This window comes from Meleagris gallopavo, chromosome Z (genome assembly GCF_000146605.3).
Source record: "Meleagris gallopavo isolate NT-WF06-2002-E0010 breed Aviagen turkey brand Nicholas breeding stock chromosome Z, Turkey_5.1, whole genome shotgun sequence".
NCBI classification, from domain to species: Eukaryota; Metazoa; Chordata; class Aves; order Galliformes; family Phasianidae; genus Meleagris; species Meleagris gallopavo.
The window spans coordinates 14,510,965-14,538,335 of record NC_015041.2 but is presented as its reverse complement, the minus strand read 5'-3'; the positions used below and the strand labels follow the sequence as shown (position 1 = coordinate 14,538,335).

Sequence of the window (27,371 nt, the reverse complement as noted above, 5' to 3'; positions counted from 1 at the left end):
TAACACGTTTTCTGAACACTTAAATACTCTCATTCCTAAAAATGATGGTAGTGTTTAGGACACAAGTGCTATGTACTATACAGCTTCTGCATCCTTTCTTCTAGATCTCTTTCCTTAAGTGACTTCCGTATAGATGAAGCCTTCTAAATGTAATAGGTTCAGCTCCAGGTTCAGCATCTGCCCACATGTAAATCAGTGTTTTCTAAAGATGGTCCCCTCTTTTCTGTTTGCCAGCTAAGTGCAATGTAGTCCTGATGTGGTCAGCAAATAATAGCAAAATGGCTGTTGAATTGTTTGGCCTGGCTTGTGCAGGCCAAACAACTGTGATTGTATGTAGTGGACTCCCACAATATTTCTCATTCTTTCTTTGTATTCACAGGAGATTTATGAGGACGAGTATTCTTGGAAGGAAAACAAGGAATGCTTTTGGACAAATTCAGAAAAATAACTGTACTCTTTTATAAATAAAATGTTACTGCTTCTAATGAGCATTCTGTTTTAGTTTTGAGTTGTTCTTACATAGAATCTATGTGATTTTAAGCAGTTGTAATAGGTATTTCAATATGAATAATTTAATTAGGACTGTATGAAATTAATGAGCATTAGTTAGGATTTTCTTAAAGTGTTAAGTGTTCTTAAATCCTTTGAAATCGTCTCTGTATAGTTTTTAACACGGAGTCAGTTTTAAAAACTATCTTTCCTAAAATTCATGGTTGCAAGACATTTAGTCCTCTGTGATATATACTGCTTTAGTGCTTCTGTGTTTGTAGTCTTTGCTGTTTTCATAGGAGGTCGCAACAGGACAATTGGATACTAATCTCTGCCAGCAGCAAACTTGCATTAACAGTAGCACATAAACTTGTACTTATCTAATGATGTCTAGACATGATTGATTTTTGAAGGAGTTTTTTTGGATGTGTAATTTTGTGATGCTACAGGAAAAAAAAAATCCTTAAGAATAAGTTTAATTAGATCTAGTAGTTTGACCTTAGACAGGTTAGGATGCAAAGTCATCAGAATGGATTAGTTGTTCAAAGAAAAGTTAAATCTATTGCATATGTACAACATTGCAAGGAATTCATAGCTTATGTATGCCTTTAAATTCACATTTATGTTTTTAATAGTTTTTTCTCTTATGTTTTACCTAAGAGAAAAGGACAGACATAGTATGCCTGTTCTTCCACTGTAGACAGTAGGCTGCTTCTCTGATTAGGATAGCTTTCTTTATATTATTCTGTACCACAAAGTATGGTAGATGCTAAAAGTTCAAGGTGGCATTGTGTATGACATTTTTACTAATGACAAATGGCAGATTTATCTAATTGTTATCGATGTTGAGAAGATAGGTATTCTAAGAAAAGGGGAATGCAGTTAAGTAAAATCATTTGCTGAAGCTGATATATCATTTCATAACACAGTACTTAAGCCTCAGCTGTATAAATCTGTTTCATTGTGTCTGCAATAAAAACCTTCACAGCTGCTAGCAGCACAAAATGAAACTGAAAAAATAGGCAGTGATCGTTTTTCCCAGGGATGTCAGTCATTTTTAATGCTTAGTGATGTTACTGTACTGGGTTACATAAACCCCAGAAGAGCACACAACTTCAGGTAAAGGAGTGGTTAAACTGGGTAAAGCTTTAAAGCTTACTGCTGCACTTTTCCTCGGTGGAAGTGAATTCTTCCTCTGCAGGACAGCAGCTGCTCCTTGTATGCATGTGTATTCACAGTCTTCAAACCATGTGGGCTCTATTATCTAGGCAGAGCTGAACAAGTTGAAGGTTGCATGGATGTTGGAGAGAAGCCCTCTGTTAATTTGAGTGTCATTTTTGCTGAGAATTGTATGGAATCAATCAGATCACTTCTTCAGACAAGTAATTATTTTTGTTCTTAAAAAAAAACCTAAAAACCTAAAAAAACAAAACAAAAACCCAAAAACCAATAAAAAACAATCAAAGACACAAACAGTTTCCAGTATTTTTGTGTTTTTGCACATTAATTTGTTTGTCGTTACCATGCAACTGATTAATTTCAAGCAAATGGCTAGCTTGCCTTGTGATGTAAGGTTTATGAAAGAAGTAAAGCCTGTACAATTCTTACATGCTCAAGCTGTGCTTTGATGCAGGAAGACTGATACATAGAAGAGTTAAATTGTACTTGGAGCTCTACAGATTCAGAACCCTGGGATGATCTAGGTTGGAAAAAACATTCAAGATCATCAAATCCAATGATTGAGGGCAATTCCTCTGTAATCACTCTGTTGCCTTAGTACTTCTCTGGTGCTGCAGTCTCTGAGGATTTGTCCAGAGTGACCTTAAGTGCACCTTCTCCTTCAGCAATGCAGCTGGAAGTAGGGTGCAGAAAAGAAGAGAAAGAATAGTGGTGTACTTCCCTGCAGTGACCAGGAACAATGAATGGAAGAGATGTTGTACTGAGTCATAGCTGAGTGCTACAATGTGTGTATGCTGCCATGGTCAAAACAATGAAATGTCATTTTGTGTCCCTGGCTGTGCATGAGGCAAGTACTGCTTTGTTCTGGAACAATGATGCATCAGTATTATGTAACTTTGGGTTCTGCTGGCATCTTAAAGCAAAATGGAAAAGCCCCTAGGAGCGATGATGTGCATAGAGGTAAAATGTATGTCACTGAAATATAAATACGTAACCTGAGCTCTTTGTTCAGGCTCCTTCTGTTGTGCTACACTCTCTGCTAGGAAGAAATTATTTTAAGTTGGCAAATTACTCTTCTCTAACATAGCTGCCTGAGGCTATGTCTAGAGCAACCCAGAACTGCTTCCAAATTTCCAGGCCTGGGGATGAACTTCAGCTGCTTAACTGCATGTCAGGGAAAGATGTGGCTGTACATGTCCTGGTTTCACAGAACTAGACTGCTGGTTGAAAACTACCTAGTGTTCTGATGACTGTGAGCTGAACAACAGAGCAGTATAAATGCAGACCTTGTTGTCTGGAATGAGTGCAGCTTTTTCTCTTATTTGGCTGTAAGTGAAGGTAAACCTACCTAATCATTGGTGCTCTTCCAGCTGTGTCACAGTAAGCTACAGAGATGGGTCTGTGGGGAGAGATGGATGTTCCTGGAAGCAGACATTGTAAACCAGAGGGTAAATCTGTGACTTGTGTAGTGACCTGCATGACAAAGGGTCATGCTGGGGGTGAAGAACGTGTCTTCAGAATGAGAATTTGTCGTTCTGAAATGTCTTGGATTTGACTGGTAGTATTTAAATAGACTGTTCCCTTTGTTTAAGTTTCCTGCATCAAAACCTTTCATTTTGTTCTGTTCACAAGAGAAGCTCAGGCGGACATTGTGAAAGCACAATGTGAAAATGCAACTGATGGACGAGACACCTACCCAGGAGATGGCAGCAGAGGGACAGATGTGTGTGCGGGCAGCCGCCTGGGAGCACAGCCGTGCTGTGCTGGGCTGCAAAATACAGGTGCTCACCTCTGTAATTCATGAAACTACCATGTTGTATTCAGTAATGAGGCCTTTAAGTTACTCAAGTTTAAAGTAAACTGGCTTTTCTTTCAGCTCACTTTGCCTGTAGCTTTCAGGGAATTTCTGCTTCACAGACTATCTAATCATAGAGTCATAAGAGGGCTTAGGTTGCAAGGGTCCTTAAAGAACCCTCTAATTCGACCCCCCTGCCATGGGTGGGGTTCCCACCCACCTGATCAGGTTGCCCAGGGCCATCCAACTTCGGGCCCTGAACACTTCCTGAGACTTAACTTTTCTGTGTAGCCTGTGCTAGTGCCTCACTGTGCTCTGAGGACATAATTTCTGCCTAATGTCTGATCTAAATCTCCCCTCTTTTAAGCTATTTCCCTTTGTCCTATCACTATCCACGTAAAAAGTCAGTTTTCTTCCTGTTTATAAGCTCCCTTCAAGTACTACTAAAACTAAGTATTGATGGAGTATAATGAAAGTAACTGCCCTAAGCTCTGAAAACTCAGTTTTGGGCTTTTCCCTTAAGTGTTGCATGTGGTGCATGAAGAAAGAGTTAAAAATAGGTGGGTGACTATAAGTGAGAAGTGTTTCTTTTAGTATCTTAGGACTGTGATTTTCTTCGTCCAGATAATATGAATCATGTTATAAAAATTAGCATCCTTTTATATTTCAATAGTGATTCTATTTTAAAAGTTTGATTTCTGCTACTTTGAGGGAAAGAGGTAAATCATTTTTAAAACGACTAACACATCAAGGCCTGTGATTGCCTATGAAAAATGAATCATAAGGCACAGACGTTGATTGAACAGATAGGACTTGGCTTTTCTGAGGTTGTGTGAATTATGTATGCTTTATTATCTTTAAAGGCAACAATAAGTTGAGGTAGTTAACTATCGATTTCATATTTGTACCATTTCTTTAATGTGCAAGGTTTTGTTGCACTCTACTTTTGTATATAAGAGATAATACATGCAAGTTAGTAGATAAGGAAGCTGGTTTGCAATTCTCCTAAACACCAAGGCAGGGTGAATGACAGAATCTTGTGCCTTAAGATTAGAAACATTTGATTCTGTTTTATGGAAATTCTAAGATTTGTAGCCGTAAAGTATATAGACACAAAGCATGGGGCTGGCAGAATATGGTGTAATTTCAGATGCCACAGAAAATAATCATATGCATATAGGAAGTCCTGGCCCTGGTGCAGCTTCTTTGTATACTTCACAGAGTCATCACCTTAGGGTTTTTTGCTGTGTGCTACTGGAATAATGACATATTTGACCCATTTTATGCAGTGCTTTTTCAGTAGCATTTCTTCTCTTAAGGGTGCTGTATAAAAATAACTGAGTCTCTGTTCAGCAGTATTCTTGTTTTTATTATAATAATGCTATTAGACCTTCAGGTAGGCTTCACAGAGGTACAGTCCCTGCTCCCAGAGAGCTTACATACTAGTTTTCAGAAGTCTGTTTGCTTATACTCTCTTTTCCATCTAAATGTAGTCTCATGTGAAACTCTGAGTTTAGACTTGATTCTAGTACTTCCAGAAGTCAGCAGCTAGGTTCAAGACTATGATCAGATATACCTTGAGATTGTTGAAAGAGTTCCTGATTTCTCTGCTGCAAGCACAAACAGAAGCACATGCTGAAGTCCAACATTTTGAGTATTATTTCATTTGCAACATGCTATTTTTTTTTTAAAAAAATAAACTAAAAATCCATAATACAAAATATACATAATATTTCCAGCATTATTTGTGGCTGTGCCAACTTAACTTAAAAGTGCAGTGAAGTCACCCATAACAAAAACTGAACTAGCCGTGTAAGTATTAATCATAGAAGAAAAATAAAACTAGTAACTTGAAGTGGCTAGGATAGAAAACCTTGCACATTGCTATGCCTTACCTTTATTTCAGGGGAAGTATTATTCCCAGGATTGAGAGGACTCCTGTTGTCTGGGACAAAATAAAACCCAGTGTAGACTGGTGAACTGAATCATTGCTGTCCTATCTATGAACTATTAAATAACCAAGATGTTGGGTGTCAGATATTGACCTGTATTTCACACCTGTGGTTGAAGAAGGGAGTCTGGCTCACTGCGTACATCATTTCTTGTATGGCAGCATGAGAAATGACAGATGCTACAGTCTGCTTTGTTGTGAAACTCCTCCTATGGCCTTGATTATATGACCCTCACACATGTAGGTGTAGGATTTTGTTTTCTTCCTTACAACTTTATACAGTGATTGAGACAGACAAATTTTTATCTTTACTTTTAGACCATTTGCTTGCAGGGTTCATAACTATAAGTCAGGACCACATTCTTTAGGTTTGAATAATTGCCTTTTGAAAAAAATTTAAAATAATTATTTTGGTCACAAACTCAGCTCATGGCAACAATCTTGTCTGACAGTCAAGATCAGAGTCCAGATTGTTTTTCAAAATGTTAAAAAAAACCTGAACAAAAGTGTAACCTTCAATAGATACAAAATAAATCAAAAACACATACAATCATATTGAGAACAATCCAGCTGTCAATGCAAATGAAGCTGTTATTTGCCAAAGAAATAATTGGCTCATGACTGATTAATCTTTAGTGATTTAAAAAAACAGACTGAATAAAATTTCCAAACATGCTCAAATGTAATTTTTTAAACATCCCATAGAAAATAATTCTAAAAGTGCCTAACTGTATTTACAAACTAGTTTTTGGGGAAAGAAAACATAACTTCAGGTTTTGTGTCAGTTAGGCACATTTACATGTTTTACTCTTCAAGTAAATCGCATCAAGTCAGAAACAATCTTAGTTATGTGGCATTATCCATAAAGACAACACATGCATCTTCTGTCACAACTGCACTTAAGTAACCACCAGCTATGAAAGTGAAAGGCAGACAGAAGGCCAAATCCCCTGACTGTTACCAGTCTTACAGGGCCTTCTGACTGATCTATCATTAAAACTGGGCAGCACGTGATAAATTTGAGTGTGTAGCTTACACAAAGACCCAACTGTGCTCAGAGTTCTTGCAGAGCTTTACAGTACTTTATTATGTAAAATACAAGCTAACTTCTTCAAGACATGAAGACAACCAAATAAAAAAATGACAGGTATGTAGCTCACACTGAACTTTGGTCTCCTGGAGACCACTGAGATGCTTAAAAAAGCAAGTGCAGTGTGTAATTTATCATAGAATCACCAAGGTTGGAAAAGACCTACAAGATCTCTGTTTTCTGTCCTAACATGTGCATACGACCTCAGTCATATCCCCTTTTGCTCACCTCATGCTCTTACTATTGCAAAATCTTCCAGTACAGAATTAAGGGCAAGATTTTGACTCTGTTCTCTATTTATGCCAAAAGCTAAACTGATGTCAGGTGGCCTGTGCACATAAAGCCCAGCGTAACAGTATTGGTAGTTCTTCTCCAGATGAAATTTGAAAGCCAGTCATAACATGGCAGAGAACATGGTGTAAGTGATTACGAAATTCTTATTTTCTTTTCAGAGACAGCATTCAGAAGGCAGTTACATGTATCATTTGGCAGTTTTTTCCAAAAACAGTATACTTCAGTAATTTGTGACCTTAGTGCGAGGAAATGGTGACCTTTTGGAACAGTATGCCCATCCAGTTGCCCTGTAGCACACAGATAGATGTCTTCTTACATAGTTCTCATTTCATAGATTAGTTAAGACAAAGGTTTGCTTGTATAAATTTGTGTAAAACAATAAGGATGGAGCTAGTCAATGAAAAAATGAATTTTTTTCTCCCAGTCTGGAAGCAGTATTCACCACACATTCATCATCAGTGTAATAGAAAGTGTCCTTTACACATATGGTACTTGTCAACTGAATTACGAACTGATGCTGTTCCACAATAATCTGAAATAAGTTGTTCTGTTTCACTCTGCAGTGGATCAGGAGAAGTGTTGCTGGCACAATACGTTACTGTAAACTCCGGACCTGCCAGTTCTAAGGGCTAAGTTTGTTTGAAAGGCAAAAATATACAAGAAAAGGCACTATAAATCACTTTTGAAAAAGCAAAACCAACAAACTGTCCTGCAGTTACTCTTATAATAGAGCAGAATCTGTAAAATATTTTCATCTATTAAAAAACCCAACACTTTAATTAAAAATGTTTAAATGTTATTAAGCTTTAAGGCACTCCAGCTGAAGAACTGATTGGATCACAATTTCTATGGGTGGCTCAGATCTCCTCTCTTTATCCACATAATACATCTTCAGTCTTTGTATTTCGTGAGTTCTGTAATTTCATCAATATCTTCTATATCCTGTGTCATTTTTTCATACTGTCTCTTGAAGAAGCCAAACTGTGAGGAGTATGGAAATAACACCACATTACAATCAGTCATCAATACTTATTTTTCTAAGTTAAGCTAAATACTATGATGGAAGAAATGCATGATATGTGCATGCACACACTAAGAGTGTTTGATTTGTAGATGATTCCTAACTGTAGAGTGAAAGAAGCTGGGCCTTAATTTCCTGCCTAGGGCAACAAATGCCAAAGAGTAGTGCTGAGCAGCCAGTCTCCCTGTCAAGATATATGGATATCTAAGCTGTCTTAGTGTGCCAGGGTCCCCCAAGAACTCCCATGCTCTGGCATGAACAATACCAAGGTATCCTTTGTAAACCACTTTTTGCTGTCACCCTTCTCTGTTCTTTTTGCCTGTTCAGCATATATTCTCTCCTTGCTTCTATTCCCCAGATTTGCTCACTGGAAATATGGTTGGTGAGCCGTGGAGGTAGACAGGGAGGGACAAAAAATGCTGCTCTCATTTTAAGGCACTGGCAGCACATTTATCATTTTCACATTGCCCGTATCTATGGTGATTCACTTTAGAATTTTGATTTTAAAAGCTCCCATCAAGAGTGGAAAGCCAATGCAGTATTATTCTTATTACTAAACTGCGTATGCAGTTTTGTTCAGCACTAATGAAGAGAGGTTCCAAAGAAAACAGCCCACATGTACTTATCCCTTTCTGCTTTCTTTTTAAGAATATAAACACCTACTTACTTTCCATAAAACAGCAACCAGTACTAACAGCAAGAGGAGTCCAGCCAAGATACTGCCAATCACAACACCAATTGGTATCTCAGCTTTCTCATCTGGCTTTATTATTGTAACTGGAATCTGAAAGCAGAGAGATGTGGTAGGGGTTAACATTTTAACAGCATGTAAAGCAGGATTTGTAAACCAAGTACTTATTAAGGATAGCTGTAGTGCACGTATGCCAAGATCAGTGACTGGAACATACCAGACAACAGCAATCTTTTCACTGGGGTCCACCGGCACCTGCTTGCACTACAGTAGCACTGGACATCAAAGATTAGGAACCCTCGTCATTCTTGGCCACATACAACAGGCATAGAAACAATCTCTTCATGTCAGCTTTCTGTCTTTTTGGTAACAAGGGTACTTTCACAGAGTTATCTCCCAGAGATGGATACCCTGCTACTAGGTAAACCAGAGATACTGACATTCAGGCTAGGAATAGCTGTGCTTACAACCCCATCTACTCAAAACAGACTTCAGCTGCATCAGCTAGAGAAGGACTACTTCCAACCGAGTCTTCAGACTCCATTCTCTGCAGTGGGCAGCCATAAGAAACAATATTAATTGTTAGATCTTCTGGTGTTAATCTGTGTTCTCCTGAGTTAGCTTCAAGAATTTGCAGTAAGACATAGGGGTCAAACAGAAGCCTCTAGGACATCTATGCTTCCCAAGAAATACCAGAGAGCTCACAGGACAGCATACAATGTCTGGAAGTTCATTTTCAGGTGATACCCTATCTAGTTGGATTGCATATGACCATCTATCTAGTTTCACATAATGTAGTGGCACACGGAGATACTGCTGTAATATTTATGAACTGTCAAATCTTTGGAATGACGTTCAGCATGAAGATTTTTTTTTCCTTCCTGAAACATGATAAAAGAAGTCATGTCAGTTTACTTTCTCAGGGTTGCTTGCTCAGTGCATTTGTCTGGTGTAATTTAATCTTAAGCTTTCTGGGAAACTTGCACTGAGCTGACATCTCAGTGATTTAAGTCATTTCTGCTGGAAAGCTCTACTGTTGTGTTAGGTGTGGCTTTATGTATTCATTTCACTGAGGCAGGCTGGCTTTATGTATTCTCCAACAGAGTAGCTGTAATGATGATTATAGCAGGTTAACATTCTGTCCTCCAGCTGGCAGTACTTCCCAATGTGGAAGGACTCTGAAAGCTTTTACGCAAAAGTATCAAGCAGTTTCTCCACATAACATCAAAAGGTAATATTAATTAATTTAACTATATGGCAATCCAACTCATCGTAATTTTAAAAAGCCAATCTCATTTCTACATGCAGTCTGGTTAGAATTCACCTCATCTATTGCTATACCTACAGGATAGCCATTGGCTTCCAATGGAAAAAGATAGGCCTTATTTTAGGGCATAATTCACCTTATCTATTTTTAGCAATCACCTTTAAAATGCAATTAACTGCATCTCAAATATACCTATTCTTTCTACTGCTAAGAGTTAATAGAAGTGCTAACTGTTGTATGGATTTCTAATATAGACACTAAGTTGGATGAATCCTACCACTCTTGCTGTTTTTCTAAAATAACAGTATAAGTCAGAAACAAACTCAGATTGCCACTGCATGGTCCCATTCCAAAAAAAGAGTGAAGGGACAGAGAGTGGCCATCATTTCTGGCCTGCCATGCTATGTGTCCAGTTCTGGATGCTGGCTCCAACACTGAGGTGGCAAAGAGAACTGTTTTCCCTAGAAGAGTATATTGTCCACTGCCCTTTACCAGCTGGCACATTTGCCAAGTCTTCTCACAGGGCAAGAAACTATTAAGGATGGGACTAAACTTCACCAGAACATAATGTAGATAACTTTCATGGTCTGTTCATCCACTCTCTCAGAGCAGTAAAAGTCTCAGTTGCAGATATTTCAGTGGTTGGCTAAAAAAACTACCCTTTGTGTGTCAACTGACTTAAACAAGAGTCACTGAAATAGGTAAATTCTGAAATCACTGACAGTGATGCTGGAAATGCAAATTTGGTATTATCATGTTCCAGCTGTACAAGAATACACAGTCAAATGTAATCTATGAACTAGCTAAAAAGCCTGTACAATTAAGTGGAATGTTTGGATTGTATGTTAATGGGTTTCATCTTTTGGCAGAAATACTATGTCACCAAGCAGAGACACTCAGCAGACTTCAAATGCAAGTAATTTTTCTGCAAAATCATGGCATTATTTACAGACCTATATATATTTTTCCCTCCTTCAGGGATTTGAGGCTTCCTTGGTTACAAAGGGATCTATTTAGAGGTTCTTTGCAAAAACTGAATTATCCATGAGAAAATAATGACAAAAATAGTACTGAAATGTGGTCTCATCATCACTTTGAGATAGGTCAATCAGTTACTGTTTTGGTACATACTTAACTGAATATTCCATTGCCTATGAATGGATTATACTACATATTCTAGCAGATGTTTGACATCCTTAACAGCTTACACTTTGGTCTTCAAAGATCTGTCTGCAAACTTCAAACCTAGTACAGTTACGGAAGTAAGACTAAAAACCAGATTTGCTAAAACGTTTCCCAGAGCTTATTTATCTACAACAATTATTTCTATTTGAGAAAGAAGTTCAGTTTGATCTCTTCATGCAGAGGAAGCTGAATGAAATTCTTAAGTCTTTAACTGCATTTTGCTGATACTTCTACAATCTTTTTAAAATCTGAAGATTTTATCTCTGGTTTAGGTAGTAGTCAGATGAAATTAAAATGTTTTTGTAACTTATGGAAGTTTGTATGTAGCCAAAAGGATATATTAGTTCAACATATTTATATATCACAAGAGGCTGAAATTTGCTATGTACTTCTAAATATCACTGTAATATCATCAGTTTAAGTAAGAAAGATAATAAAAAATAATAATAATTATTCATCACTTACAGTTAGGGTATTTTCTCCAATTATAAATAAATCAGTATTGTGCACATTGATTTCTGCCTCAGCAAAGAGTTGCAATGTCTGGAAAGTGGACTGAAAGAGAAGATTAACAAAAATTGTAAAGCTCTGTTACAGGACAACTTACTTAGAATACAGATATCCTGAAGACTTGTTTTTAAATCTTCATAAGTTTTTCAGAACCATAAGAAAATCACAGTATTGAGAAAATTAAAGTGATCTTTATTTTTATTTCTCTCAAGATAGTGCATCTATGAAAGCAATTATGTAGTCCTGACAATTTCTTAATTTTTCTGTTTTAATTTATTAGCAGTAAAACTGCAGAACTCTCCCCCTTTTATCTTCTTTAACAGATCAAATGAAATAGAATAATAAGATTGTTTTTAGTTTTAGTAATAATAATTACTAAAGTAATTATACTTTAAAGTAATAAATAACTAATAATTACTAAGTAATAATTAGATTGTTTTAGTTATTTCAAGGCTATCGCTGCTGATAGCTGGGAAGAGATGAGAAAAATATAACAGCGAAAAAGGGAGAAATCTCTCTGGCTTTTGAAAGAAATGGAAACTGGATGTTCTCTCCCTTTTTTCCTCATGACCTCTACCCAATTCTTCTCTCTTTTTCCCCCTTTATTTTTTCCTACCACTGTCTGTTCCTCTCCACTGCTTAAATTCTGACATCATGTCCTCAGCTTAAACAAAGAAGACAAAAATCCAGGCCAGTTCCCATTTGAAAAGGGACCATGTGCCAGATACCACTTCCTCTGCAAAAGTATCCAGCTCAGTGCTGCTCTTATTCCCATGCCTCCTCCCATGTCCTGCTAGCATGCTGGTCCCAAATCCTGCAGTGTCACTGAAGGCAGCTTCTGGTTTATAAGACTACTTGCCAATCATCTCAGATGCAGTGAGCGCTTTGTCCTTTTGCCTCCTGAGCCATTTCTCTGGTTCTGAAAACCCTACTGCCACTGCAGGTTCAGGTATGGTAGGTTTGACGCTGGTAGTGTGAGCTACTGTGATCCCACAGCCATCAGTGTGCACTGAATGGACTGTCTGCAGCATACAACATGCCTGCACCATGGCAGGCTGTCCTGCAAATCAGGAAACTGGAAATCTGCCCAAGCATGTTTCAAAACACCTTCCCAATTCCTAAACACATCTTTCTTTGCTTTGTTTAGCAAGTAACATACCAGGAAATCTTCAGTCCTCATCCTGGACAAGTCTGATGACTTGCATTTTTGGCTGTTTGTAGGAGTATTGGCACTGAACATTCACAGTTAAATAGAGAACAACAAAATGGGAGATGAGAAGAAAACTGTCATTTTCCATCTTCCCTTCTCATCTCTGAGTGGTAAACAATTTGTTTCTAAGCACTGTCTTGTACAAGTAACAACCTTTTATCCTGGTCTCCACCTTCTGCACATCTGTCACCATTAACAAATGCTCTTGACCCAGCCAATTTGAAAAACACCATCTTTAAACATGGGCAGATGCTTTTCTTCACATACTTGCATAAGTATGTTACATTATCAGCCTGACCTTTTCCTTTTAATAGCTGAATGGTGAAGCTGACAGCAACCCTGCTGTTAAATGTCAGTACCTGCATCAGACTTGCTAGACAGGGTAATGAGACTGCGTCATGTTCTTGATGCTCTGTGCAAACCTGGGTCTCTAAGACAGCCTGGTTGGGTGCCTAGCTGAGAAGCCAACATGGTCTCTTTTCAAAAGTCTGGTAATTCAAGATGATTAATGTCCTGGAGGACACATGATGATTTAAAATGGGAAAGTCAAGGTATTATTGATGGGTATTTTTAAGCATCCTCTAGTTCTTTAAGCAAGGACAGTTTCCTTGATGCCAGCTCTAATAAAAACAGAAAGTCAATTAAAAGTTTTCCACGCTTTCTCTAACAAACTAACTGGCAGAGTTAATAGGCTTTTCCTATTTTGGTGTGACTTGAAATGATCACTATGTAGCCTATGATGTTCAAAAACTAGAAGCAATATTATTTTCTAGGCTATGACTACACTTTACTTTGCTCTCTTATGCTGAATTTTGTGGAGCTATAATTCCCCTTAAATTAATTTAACAGATGCAGAAAATGTTTTGTACAGCTGTGAAGATCTACATTATTGCTGCATTTTCCTAGATTATTTGCTGGAATGAAGGTTCCCAGCTCCATTATCTAGCCTTACTTCTTATTTTACTTCTTAGTTCAAGTTTTCAATGCAGGCAAACACAATAACATAACATTTTTAGACTGGAAAGTTCTCTTTAATGAACTTTGTAAAGCATCAGGAACTAGAAAATACTTGGGTCTCATCATGAATACACCAGTGGTACTCACAACAGCAAAGGTACTGTTCCAGATTCGGGTGGACACGTTCACAAAATACTCTCCCTTCAGCACGAGGTCTTCCAGTTTGCATGTGATGGTACTGCACTTTGCATTCTTACAGTTCTTTCAGGGAAAACAGCAAGGAGAGACAACAGCATGCATTACAAATTACACTTCAAGTAATGGTCCTTTAACATTTAGGTGAAAGTTTTACTGTCCTGTGCCCACACATTAAGTGTGTGCACACTGTGAAGAACACACAGTGCTTCTCTCGAAGGCAGATGCAGTGTGAGAACATCACTTCTGCACAGCAGGCGAGGAATGCCATGGCCATCACAGCGATCCCCACAGGTGCAGCAGAAAATGTCAGCCCTGCACCCATGTCCTGGCTCTTACTCACCAGCTCTTTCACAGCTCTGAGGTTTTCTTTCTTGAAAGATGCAGAGTAAGGTCTTTTTCCTATCTGCAGTGGATTTATCTGAACTTGACAAGTAACACCTCTGGCCTAGGAAATGAACAGCAGAATTAGAATTGGTTGGTATGCTCTGAAGTTTACAGTCATAATATCATATATTCCTGATGGCATGGTTGCTGTGAAATTATAGGTTGTGAATTATATAATACTGGATAATTTAGAAACCAATAGATAATACATTTTTTAGTCTGCTCTTCTGGTAATTTTTTTTCCTCCTAGATCATGCTGAAAGTTTTGTGCTGATCAAAAAATTCCATTTTTACTATATTCCTCTGAGGAGCTTGGAGAAGAACCTAGTTGAAGAGTTCCTGGGTGATATGAAAACTCAGCTGTGCACTGCACAGCTGGATCTGCCAAGGACTACCCTTAGTGTACTGCTGATGTTGTGGTCCTCCCACACACTTTCCCATTTGTGACTAAGAGACAAAAAGAAATCACAGCCACACTATGAAGGCTGATGTACATAGTGCTGGCTAACTCTCAAAACGTGGCAGCTTATATGGCTCAGTTCTTCACCTGATCTGTATCAACTGCAGTTATGTACATCAATGGGTTGTCTTTGCTGGTTAATTCGGGAAGATGGATTTTCACAGATGCCATCTTCACTGGAATACTTCCTGTTGTTACCTGCAAAACAAATAACTCATAATTAATTCAGGTAGCGATACTTATATACACATAAATTATTTGGTATATCAAAAGAAAACCAAAACAGGGATAATTAAGATAGAACGGGATTCCTTTTGCATCAGTACTTTTATGTTGATACATTTAATAGGGTAAATAATGACAGTATGCCCTAATGGAAAGTGTACTATGCTGTACACCTTCAGACTACCGTATATACAACATAGCTTTGGGTACCAGTCTGTTTCCTTAGCAAAGCTCTTATTAACTGGGTGAGATATTTTTTGAAAAACAAATACTTTACCACAGCCAATAAGCCTTTATAACAGCAGTTACAGGAATGTAAATGGAACATAATTTAAGTTTCTTCCACGTTGCATATGTGGATCTAGGGTTTCTTTAAGGCATGTAATAAATGTTGTGATCTGGCTAGTCCTTGCATCTGGTTTGAGTACTTAACCCTCGCCAAACTTAAATTTCAAAGTCCAAGCCTGCAAAGCCTTATTTTCCTTCGTCAAGTGAATAGAAGACAAATAAGCTCGGTGAACAAATAGTGTAAATTGGACTGAAGTTAAGCATTAACCGTCTTCCAAATACATAAACAATGCAGGACCAATCCCTCCCCAGCCTACTCATGCATTAAGTGCAAATTTCATTCTTAAACTCATAAGCATTGACTGTAAGCATTTATCCTCCAGCTATTTGCCATTTTTTTTCCTATTTGACTGATCCAAAAGCATCAAAATCAGACAGTGAAACAGAACTGTTTTTTGAACTGTGTTTTAGGTCCCAGTTATAAGAGGAGGTAAAGTGGTTTCACAAACCAGAAATAGAAACATTTACTAACCTTCACTGAGAAGTTGAATGTGGGGCCAATATCTTCAAAATTATTCACAGTGGAAGGAATGTTATGACCAGAGTATACTTCATAGAAGTTGATGTTGGCAAGCCTAGGTAACAACCACAAAACAATACATTACAGTTGGCAGCTACTTTGAAAACATATGCAACTGAATCTGCTTTGGTTTGTTTTAAGTTTGTGATATGGGTCAAAAGTATAATGAGAAGAAAAATCAGTCACTTGTACGGGTCTTTGAATTTTACAAATTTGTTTAGGAAAAGAAGAGCTATACTGAAGCCCAAAGCCAAGAAAGCATGTGGAGCCAGCAGTGCAGCATCAGATGTGGGCTCTGCTCAGCCTCCTGCACCCTACAGTGCATTTGGCACTGTACTGCAGGCTCCTCTCCAAAGAACAAATGCTACTTTTGGCCCTAATGTGCTCTGTTCCACGTGGGTTTATTTCCTCACTGACTGGGTGTACACACACAGCACCCTGCACGTGTGCTGACACATTCTTACACATTCTTACAGTACCCTGGGACACTTCTTTTTTCATTCAGAATTCCCACAAGAACATGAAAGTGGCTGCAGTCCAACATATCATGAAATGATGAGTGTCTGATGGAAGAACATGGTGGGAGGGCCTGTGGATGTTTCAGGGGTTCAACCAGGTGGGACTACGCTCAAAGACAAAAAAAAGCATCCCTGTGTAAGTAATTGCTTCCGCGTGCTGCTTGGGAGCAACCCTTCTGCTGAAACATCTCAGAATTTTATAGTCTTCATCCTAGAGAGGGGTTACTCAAGCAGTAGAATCTGGGAAGTGAGTTAGCAAGAAGAAGAAGCCATCAAGACTCCTTCCAGCTGATCTTTGTAGCACAAACTACAAATCCCTTCTGTTTAGAAGTGCAGCTCTATCCATTTATCTGGGTAACATCTGTGCATACAATGCCAAATTAACATGTACAGCCTCAAAGAGGCACTTCCTGATGAGGTGCTCTTCCAACTGTGCCAGGGATCCTCTGTGATCCTCCATGCTTCTTCCCATGAGGCCTTTCCCTGCAGGGCCTCCTGACAGTAACTCGCAGGACAATCCATGTGGAGCTCTTTCTTATTGCTCAAATCTCCAATTCTTCTAGTTTGAAAGTATCAACTTCCTGTCCTTGCAGTTGTCACTGGTAAGATTGATTCCCACCTCTGAAAACTCAGAATATTTTTTGCTAGAATAGATGCCCTTCAGCGAGATGACTTTTTTTCCTCAGTTCTTATTTAAAAAGTTTGTTACTTGCTAAAAATTACCTGTCAGAAGAGGAAACTATTTCCATATTGATATTTGCTAAGAGTTACTAAATCCAAGAGAAGCATTTAAAGTTATACATTGCCTTAATGTGTACTTCCTTCAGTTCTTTTAAGCTGTTTCATCTCCAAGAATAACTAAAAAACTTCTCTGACTGTACAGATTCCTTCATGCCTTGACTTGCATAGGTAATTACATTTTCTGATGGGGGTGCAGGTGAATTTGAAATCCTATTTTTCCTTGAGCAACTTTACTATAAACTCTGTGCTTGTTTTTGTGGGTTGTTTGTTTTTTGTTTGTCTGTAATCATTTCTCAGATAAAATAAATTTGCTGAATCAACTTTGCACCATTTGAAATTTCTACTGAGTTAGTCCTTAATTTGGTGTGATAGCCACCTACTCAAATCCTTCTGTAGTCTTTGTGCTCCTGCCAACTTGAATAACAAACACTCTTCTTCTACTGACGTCTCCTCTGACTTTCCCAGGGAGTTGAAAGAACTTGCATCGCTGGTCTAAATGCATGCTTTTCAGCAACTACAAAAATTGGAAAGATTCTGTCAGACCCTAGACCTGGTGGACTCAAGTGTGGTGAACCCAGGGCCTTAGAACAATGAAACTGCAATTGCAATGCATTTATTAAAATAAGCTTCTGTGCTATGATCCAGATTCAAGGTCAGGTCATAGCATGAATCTCTTGTGTTATGTGTCACAGTGGCTTTGGAATATTCATTTCCTAAATTCATCATTGCTGTGAATTTTTAAACAACTTTTTTATTTGCATACTTCTGTCATTGTTTGAATAACTGCCATTTCTTTTCTACCATTTTATGTTTATTGATTTTAGAATGCTTTGGGATGCTAAAGCATTTTTTTCCACCATTAGTTCGTGACTATGTGCATCAAGTATAGCTCCACAAATTTTATCTGAAAATTCAGCAGCTGGGAAAGATAACCTTTCTTTGATGGAAAGTAAAATAGCATATCTTAAACTGAGAGTCAAACTAGTGTATTTTCATTTCGTTTTTAATTTCAGTTAAACTTTAACTGGAATTATTCTTGTTTGCAACATTATCAGACTACTCTTTCAGTGCATTCCAAATCACTGAATGTTCCCGGGGCTGAAAAAAGAGGTTTCAAAGGCCTGAAGTCAAGATCACTCTTATGGGGACTTTTGTCTATCTCTCTCTCCCCTTGGCTAACTGGCTTTACTCACAGTCTGCATTTATCAGGATACTGCATCTGACACATACCAATCTCAGTTGCCTCCCAAGTGGAGGGACAGGCTCATGATCCTAACCCTGGGCATGTGTAGAGCAGGACGTGCTGCTTTTGCTGCCACAGTAGGTAGGGTGGGAGTGGAAAGAAAAGCCAAGAGAATTTCTTGTGACTTCCATAAGAACAGAACAAAGTTTCAGTATACTTTCAGTGGTCTTTCAAGAACTGCTTCTATATTTTAAGCCATTGAAAAAATGACAGTGACTCCTTCCGTTATTCAGCATACCTTGTGAAGTGAATTTCTGCATCATACCGCAAAGGAATTGACAAGCTGATCTGGTTGTCCAGTTCTTGCTCTTCTTTACTTTCGCTGTTCATCAAAATACATTTTGATCAGGTGTTTTTATATTATTTTGTATAAATGTCCTACTAATACATAATTTGCTTTATAAAACACTTTACCTCAGTGCATGAAAACTTAGAACTGCCATATTCTGAAGATTCTTAAGGTTAAAATCAAAACTAATATCAAAAGACACCTATGGAAGAAACAAGGAACACAAAGTAAATGAATCGACGATACAACACCAAGAGAACTTAAAGGTCGCAACATAATTATTCATATGTACAAATATCACCCTCTGTAACTGATTTCTCCTGTTTCTGTGTAATATTTCAATAATCTCCTAATCCTTCAGAACTGCATTTTCTTTTCTTTCATGCACAAGTCAACTCTGTTATGTAAACATTAGCTATCTATATTTTTAAAAGATGTGTAACTTGCTTCAGGCTGCACAACGGGTCTTTAGATTGCTCCGGTTACATGTTTTTACATATTTAAACACCAGCACTCACATAGCCTTTTCAGTTTCTCTTTTCTTCTAGTCATTCCAACAGGTCTGCTTTGGCCAATGCAATTAACAATTAAAAAAAACCTGTTATATATCTAATGGGACTTCTTTGGCTTTGCAGAATGTCATGTTTATATTACTTCTGGAAAGGCTCTTATTCCTCCAACTGACTGTGCTAAAAGCTGGAAGCCTATTTCTGTTCTGCCTCAGAGGAATAAGAGATTAAGTTCCATAAAACCAGGGATATCCTGAGATTTATGGCATAAATGAGAAAAAGGATACATGATCTATCCCAGGCTCTCCTCTCCTCCATCTCTCCTCAGCACCACTTCCTTGCAGAACTGAGCTGGAGCAGCTGCCCAGGTTTGCTCAGTAGTGAGGGTTTGATGCACTGCACAGAGCCCCCAGGAGGCTGCGTGTGGCACCTGGCTGCTCATCTCTTGTCTTCTCCCCAGCCTCTTAGGGTTACAAAGCTACAGAAGCATTTGGGTTGTAGGGCCAGAGAGAAGTGTGCTTTAGAGCATTTTTTTCCTTTAATCTAGAACACTGGTCATCACAGTCTAAGCTCTGAGTTGCTTCTCTCAGTGCCTCTGAAATCCAAGGGGAAGTTACCTATTGCCAGCCCTAAAATCTTCAACAACAGTGTATGCAGAATTAGGGGAAAACAAAAACAACAAAAATGCTTTGGTATGTCAGTTGAGGTTATTTAATTGTGCTAGCTGTACCTGTTGTCCTGTTCGGAAAACAGGATAGCTTATCTGGCAGATGACTGTAGTTTGAGATGTTCCTGTCTGACATGAGACTTCAGTCCCATCGCTCTGCAGAGGAAACAGAAAAGTCATCTTAATAGCAGTTTCTGATAAAAGACAGGAAATTCTCAGCCTGCCTCTTCCACATAAGCTGTGTTACCGTAAGAAGCAGTACCAGTAGGTGTTATAGCAATAATGCCTAGAGATGAGATGGATGGGAATTATAAGTAGGGCTAGAAGAGTGGCAGGAGAATGGTGGAATAAGGACTGATCCTATGTAATTTCTCTGGACTCTAATGATCTTACAGAAGCTTCATGCTGGGCTTGAAAGAAGGAAAAAAGACCATGGTGGATAGGCCTCCTACTTCATTAACACTTACTGCGGTTTTTAGAAACTTCTACAGTAATATTTGCATGGCCTGAGAGACGGTTAAATACTCTCACCATAGAAATTGGAGTGTGGAAGAGAAATCTTATCATGGTTTTTTTGTAGGAAAGTCTACAATGCTTAAGAGTTTATTTATTACTCTTTGGAAAATTTAGCATGTCAGCATTTCACATCAAAGGAAAGACAAATTCATAGACTATAGCCAGTTATCATCATGCTGAAAACAATAAAAAGTACTGCTTTTTGTAAAACACATCCCTACCAGATACTTACCATTCATGATTTATAGTCTGAAAAGAATATAAGCTTTGAACAAATAGCTTATAATATTTCAGCTTTAGAAAAGGCATGTTTTTTGGGGGAAAAAACTTCACTTGCAGCCTGGAATACTTCTAAACAAATGAGCTTTTAATGTGGAAGAAAAGCCTAGCTCCAGTGTGGTCCTTTGGTATGAATGGAGTGAGTAATTTTGCTGTGCAACAGGATGGGGAGGTAGAGGGGCACACTCAGCACAGTATTGAGTCCTGCCAATTCATTGTTCCAGAAAATGTGGCTCTAGGACAGTGACGAATGCTCCTATCCCTTCATTATTGCTCTGGACTTCACCTCTTGTATTATCACGCATCTCCCCAGTAGCAGCCTAGTGCATAAGGCCAACAACTGAAGTCTGGATTTCATCCTACATGAATTGTTTCAGAGAAACAGTTCAGTTTAAAGATCTACTGTATTCCCTAAAATAGTCTGTAAATTCCCTTATTTTCCCTTCTAAGACCAAATCTGTTAGGAGAGCTTCTGGTATAGCAATCATTTCAGTCTGATTAACTGTCTATAGCTGGAATACGTGGTGTTGGCAGTGAAACCACTTCTAGATCCAAAGTCTTTGCTTTAAAGTTGCATCTGTGCTGCGTGCTTTATCAAATATGAATTCCCAGCAACTGCACTCAGGCATGTTTTGTGAAGTCAGGCACGAGATGTGACAGCCAAAGCCTAAAGTGAGGAAAAGATGACTTGAAATACTGATGTGAGGTCAAACTCAACAGGTTGCCAACTTCTGTGCTGAGTTGGCAGTGTTTCTCCTTGACCTATATAAAACTGATATGCTGAAGGGAATAATTCTGGTAGCCAAGAAAATAAACTGAGAGAAAGATTTGCACACACATTCTCTTTTCTTGGGACAGACACTAATAGACAGAAAAACACATTTTTTTTGGAGTAGCTGGAAAATCGGCAGCAGTAACAGAAACAGTGAAGTTGGGTACCACATACCGGTAAGGAGGAAGAAGCAAAAAACAAGTTGTCTGAAAATGTAGCCTGGATTCTGGTGTTATATGCGTTTTCTTTTTATTTTTCAATTTCATGTTGAATGTTAGTCTTTTGCTTTTGCTGCTGACAATGAACTGCTGTTTGCTGTTGGAAAATGAAGTTCAATGTTGTAAATAGAGGTAATGGAACAGCTGTGGATCATGAAACTGTATCGTACTGTGTTGCCTCTAGCCAAGAAAGAATAACAAGCACAGCAAGACATTTCCTATTTTCTATTCATATAAATCTTCTGCTGTCTAAACTCTGTGACATGAGAAACTCTGTGATGATGTTTTTCAGAACCAATTGGAATTAATGTCATTGTTAAGTGCAGAACTCTGATCATGTACAGTCAAAGTCACTTTGGTGAACTTTCACAGTTTCCACCATGCTGGGAAAGGTAAGCGGAGAATGGGCAGCTGAGTCAGACGGCAGCTTCAGGAGGAGGCAGTTCTGTCTGTCTGCATACTGTAAATGTACGTGTGTGTCTGCATATGGATTTAGAGTACGTGCTTATACACTGATCTCCTTTCCCCAGCGGCACAGCCTCATGCAGGAACCTCTCTGTTCCTCACAGAAGAGTCTGAAACTCCTGCTGCAGCTGCTCTCCTAGAGCACTTCTGACACAGTCAGACATTGCTCTTCTGAGTTTTCAGTGTTTACTCACTCATATGGTATCAAAAAATTAGTTTTGCCTACACTGATAAAAATCCTGCTTCTGTATCTCTGTTCATATCACACCCCTTTTTCCTTGGCTAGTTATTTAGACAGAAATGCTATTCTTTTCTATTTTTTCCCCCTGCTATTTCTAAATAGATTTTGCACTGGAATGGTATTCTTATATAGAAATTCATTCAGAGTCTGAAGATAAGCCAATCCATGAAATCCACTAGGAAAATGTCCCCACCAATCCCACTTGTTGAGGTCTTACCCGTCATCTCCCTTCTGCTGTACGTTCAGAACAAGATCACAGATACAAAGCTCATCTTCACCACAGTCTTTAATAAAAGGAATCTACGAAAAACAAACAAACAAATAAATAAATCCTGAATGACAGTGTTTTACTTTAAAATTATCTAGGGACAATAGAGTCTTAAACATCTTATAGAAAAAGAACATCCCTTCAAAGAACCTTAAGAATTCTGACACACGGAAAAGCTAACGCTGAGAAGCATGTTACTACACATCAGCTGATCCGTAAGAACAGTGCAGGCAGGATGTTGCTATCCTACAGCAAATCTGATGTAATCTGAAGGAATCCACATTTCCCAGTTACTCCTTTATTGTAGGCTAAATTGACTTAGATTACATCATGCTGCAATGCAACAGAAATTCACATGAATCAGGGTATAAAGCAACAGGAAGAATATGTGCAGGTGCCTGCTTTCAGTCCAGTGACTTAATTGAATACGAATTTTTACCTGTAGCTCCTGGGACAAACTCCTCAGTGATTCTGTAGGTCATGTTATGCAAAAGTATATAGCAATGCATTGTCCAACATTGAGGTTGTGTACTTACACTGTAGGCCACAGATGCAGGAGAAGATGTATCAAGTACAGGGCTGGTGCCTGGATTTGCTAGGAAAATGTCAATGCGCACATTAAGGGAATTGACTGCATCAGAAGGTTCCTGCAAAACACAGATGATAGCTCTCAGCACAACAAATAACATTAAAATGGTAATTCTGTTGTAAATTTATAATGCATAGTAAATTACTTCTCTAAACATGAAGTAACAATGTAAAACTCCATTTATTTACCAAAATACTTTTGAGAGATTGCCTAGCGTGGTATCCTCTTGCTAAACAGCTTTTATTCCCATGTCTGTGATAAAACTCCTTTTCCAAGTATTCCAAAAGACTCTACTCATCACATACAAAAGTGTAGACTTTGCATCTGCAGAAGCTAACCATCAAAAGCCAACAGCAGGTGACTTTCCTTCTCAAACTGCTGCAGGAATCAAATTCCTATTCCAGTCTGCTTAGGCAGCAATAAAACACTATATGCCTTGTATCTCTTTAGTTTCTTTGTTCTGAGTGGATACTTTTCTAGCTCATGGCTCCACGATGACAATAAATATGATCAACAAGTCAAAAATATTTTCCCTCACTGAATTTGGGTATACAATAAATAAAAGAAGGAAGAATCAGAAGGAGGGATGTGAAAACATTCCTATTTACTATTCAGCTCTAAGCCTGCTGGTTTTAAGTACTGCAAAGCAAAGCAGACTCAAAATTCTCAGACTTTCTAATATCAGACTTGGCACAATGCAGGGGGCTTACTGCAGGTCTTAGGGCAGTGTTTGGCCTTGATTCTAGAGAAAGATGGACACTTTATCCCAAATACAACTTGTGTATACTTAGGGTTAACATGCATGAAGTAGAAAAGTTCACCTCAAGCATTAATTTGAAATAAGACATTTGTATGTATTGTTACTGGTCAAGAATCTAAAATTGATTGAAACTAAATGGTAACTGATATCTATTGAAACTATGGACTATTTTTTTTCCAGAACTAAAATACATAGTTAAGAATGGCCTCTTCTGCCTTAAAAAGCTGTGATGAATAAGACAGCTGTTATTATTTTCTTTGGAACTGGCATCTTACTCCATGTTTTTCATTGGAGTAAGTTCATTGCTGAATTTAAGAAACTTAAATCCTGCATGAGGCAATGTACACAAGCTGGAACATACGAACTTCAATGCAAACATGAGGGAAAAACTCTTCACTGTGAGGGTGACAGAACACTGGGACAAGCTGCCCAATGAGTTTGTGGAGTCTCTCTCTCTGGAGGAATTCGAAACCGACCTGAAAGCTTTCCTACATGAATGCAATGTAGAGAAACTGCTTTGGCAGGGAAGTTTGACTCTATGATCTCCAGAGGCCTTTCTAGACCCTACAATTCTGTGATGGAATTCATCTTACAGACATAAAATTTATCAAGATCTTGTTCTGATCATTTTTGTTACAAGGCCCCTTACAATTGCACTTACCTGTACATTGAAGATGTCCTGAACACAATTCATGGAATGAGTCACCACAACATCCCTCTGCATATACCTTTCATTACTTTCTTTGAAAAGTCCTCTAGAAGTCACTCGGGAGGACTGGAGATCTGCATCCAGTGTTGCATTGCACTTTATAGCTACAAGAAAAATAACAGTACTTTTTTTTTTTTTTTTTGCTGAGCCGTACTGCCTGCGATCTCATTACTATGCTCAACACTGCAGAATGACCAGACTTTCCAAACCACAATAAATATTATACTTTTTTCATACTAATCACAGAACATTCTCAAAATGATAAAATTTTCTCTTTTGTTTTCCAAAGCAGTCAAACAGTTTTAAATCCTGAAATAAGTTCTCATCCACAGAGAGCACATTAAATGGCAAACCATCCAGTCTCCACTTCAGATGGCTGAGCCTGTATCTCAGGCAGGAAGCCAGTTAGCAGGGCCAGGATTATAGCAGATAAAGGGACACTGCAATCATATCCCCGAATTCTGAGACGACTATAAAAAATCTGCATCTTCTCTTCAATCACATCATAATTTCTGTCTTCTTCTCTTCATAGGATGACTAATACACCTTGAAAGTTCACTTTTATTTTATAGCTAACAATCACAAGTTCCAAAAGGCACTGTGTGTAGGACTGAAGCAGTCCAACTGGTGTTGGACTAAATGGCTTCATGAGAGATGACTGTTGATCTCAGAAATATTCTGCACTCTCCTGTTCTCTGAAAAGAAAAGGTTCTCTCCATGGACTTCTGCACTGATCTTATGGAAATTATTTTTGTGCTGAAGAGAGAAGAGTCTGAAGTCTGCTATTGAAACAGCAGCTCGCAAAGGCTCTGTCCCCAAACAAGCATCCTCCAGAGATACCCATTCACCCTTACTAAAGTGTGTTGCCATATGTGAGTGACATCAGCTAAAGGAAAACAACAGAACTGGTAAGCAAAGACTTAAAACATAAAGTAAAATGAAAAGCTTCTCAGTATCAACATTTTCTGGGTTTTGTCATACCAATTTTCTTTATATTGTTAATTCCTCACTTTTACAAAATTATGGAGCCAGTGATGACAGTAGATTTTAAAAACACTTCCTTAAGCACTTAAATTTGATAGTGATTTCACCTTTCTTGACATCTAATGCATTATTTCTTTAAAATTTCCACTACACATTTGAATAATGGATTTCTGAAGAAATTAATATAAAACAAGCCATTGAAATACTCTTACCCACTTGATTATCTCTCTTAGCAGGTCTAAATGTAGCCTGAAAACATATTTTGACAGTTATTTCAGTGTTCTTGTTCAGCAGACTGATTTTCTCAGGTATAAACGAGGCAATTATGGACACATTTGCAATGCTCTGTGACCTGTAAAACATTTTTAAAGGGTTATATGCGATTTTCAACAGCACTGGGTAACTGAGACACCATTCTCTGCTACTGTTTGTAAATGTAACATAAATCTTTGGGGTTCTCAATGGAAACATTGAGTATTTATGGCACTGGCAAAATTATTTTTATTTGCATATAAATGAGTCTGTTAATACAGCAGGTTTGAGAAATATAATTAAATAAGTAATGTATCATATCAAATTAACGGCTAATCAGTGTCTTTGTCCTAATGCCCTAATCAGTCCCTTATGAGAACAGAGAATGAAGCCCTTGCCCTGTTTTCTGAACACGAAACCTCTTCTGCTCCTTTTGGGAAGTCATGGAGTTCCTCTGGGAAGGTAAAGAAGGGTAATTCTTTTTTTAATTATGCCTTTGTTTTTCAGAAAAACATCTTCCACGTAATTAGAACAGTTTCAAAGTAACCCCACTTGTAAAAACAAACACTTCAATCAAAAATGAAACTCATTAATCAGGCCAAATTCCAGAGTGAAAGAAAAACGAGCATTTTCATTAATCACATAGAAATAAATGCTGGTACTCCAAGGAGCATAATTTTCTTTAACGCAATCTCCGTCAGCACCAGCAGGAGTTCTCTTGTAGGTCAAGGGTCCAAACTGACCATTCATTTTGTAAACTCTTGCTTTATTATGAAATCAATAGCAATTCAGTGATGTTTTTCTTGTTACAATGGGGGCCCTCAGGCAAGAGGAAGGGTGACAAATTGGACAGCAAGCTACATTTTAACTTCGCTCCCCACAGAAGCAATGGAAAATACCCAGTATTTATGGAGGCACAAGGTTTGGGTTCTTGAAGACTTCCTTCTTTATTTTGTACAAGTACTCAGATTGTGTCAGTAAAGGCTACATGCTAGAAAATATGGGTTTCTGGTCAGAAGTAGATGCCAATTCAATGGCACTGCTTTCAGTTCATACCCAGCAGAATCACTCTTCCTTCATACAAGCCTATCAGCTCACAATGGCTCTGCAGGTTCTGTAGGAAGTAGCTTTGTCTCTCTCAGTACCAGAACTACCTTGTAGCTGTTGAAGCACCAAAGTTGCTGGGCATGTCCCACTCTCCTCTGCTACTCTTTCCTTCCAGACCATATGCCCACATGGGAGTGTTTCTTCCCCCCACCCTGTCTGTCACAGTCCTCACCATCCGACTTCCCCCTCTGCATCTTGGTTCCGCCGTCAGGCTGACTTGGCTTTTGGTAGTTTGATTGTAAGTACTTAGAAGAATCATAGAATGACTTGGGTTGAAAAGGACCACAATTATTACCAGCAGACCAGGCTGCCCAGAGCCATATCCAGCCTGACCTTGAATGCCTCCAGGGATGGGGCATCCACAACCTCCTTGGGCAACCTGTTCCAGTGCGTCATCACCCTCTGAGTGAAAAACTTCCTCCTAATATCTAACCTAAGCCTCCCCTTGTCTCAGTTTAAAACCATTCCCC

General features: G+C 38.4%; 1 protein-coding gene across 1 annotated transcript; it reads right to left on the bottom strand.

The window, feature by feature from the left end:
• Window positions 1-4,811: 4,811 nt before the first annotated feature.
• Window positions 4,812-27,192, bottom strand: ITGA2 (integrin subunit alpha 2). The gene is given in 16 exon segments (XM_010725404.2): window positions 4,812-7,779; window positions 8,487-8,603; window positions 11,428-11,517; window positions 13,787-13,900; window positions 14,178-14,282; window positions 14,769-14,879; window positions 15,727-15,829; window positions 18,515-18,598; window positions 18,691-18,767; window positions 19,805-19,897; window positions 21,483-21,556; window positions 21,559-21,623; window positions 22,450-22,532; window positions 23,037-23,147; window positions 24,511-24,662; window positions 25,755-27,192. Coding segments are annotated over 16 exon segments (1,728 nt in total). The 5' UTR covers window positions 26,014-27,192; the 3' UTR covers window positions 4,812-7,689.
• Between the last annotated feature and the right edge of the window lie 179 nt (window positions 27,193-27,371).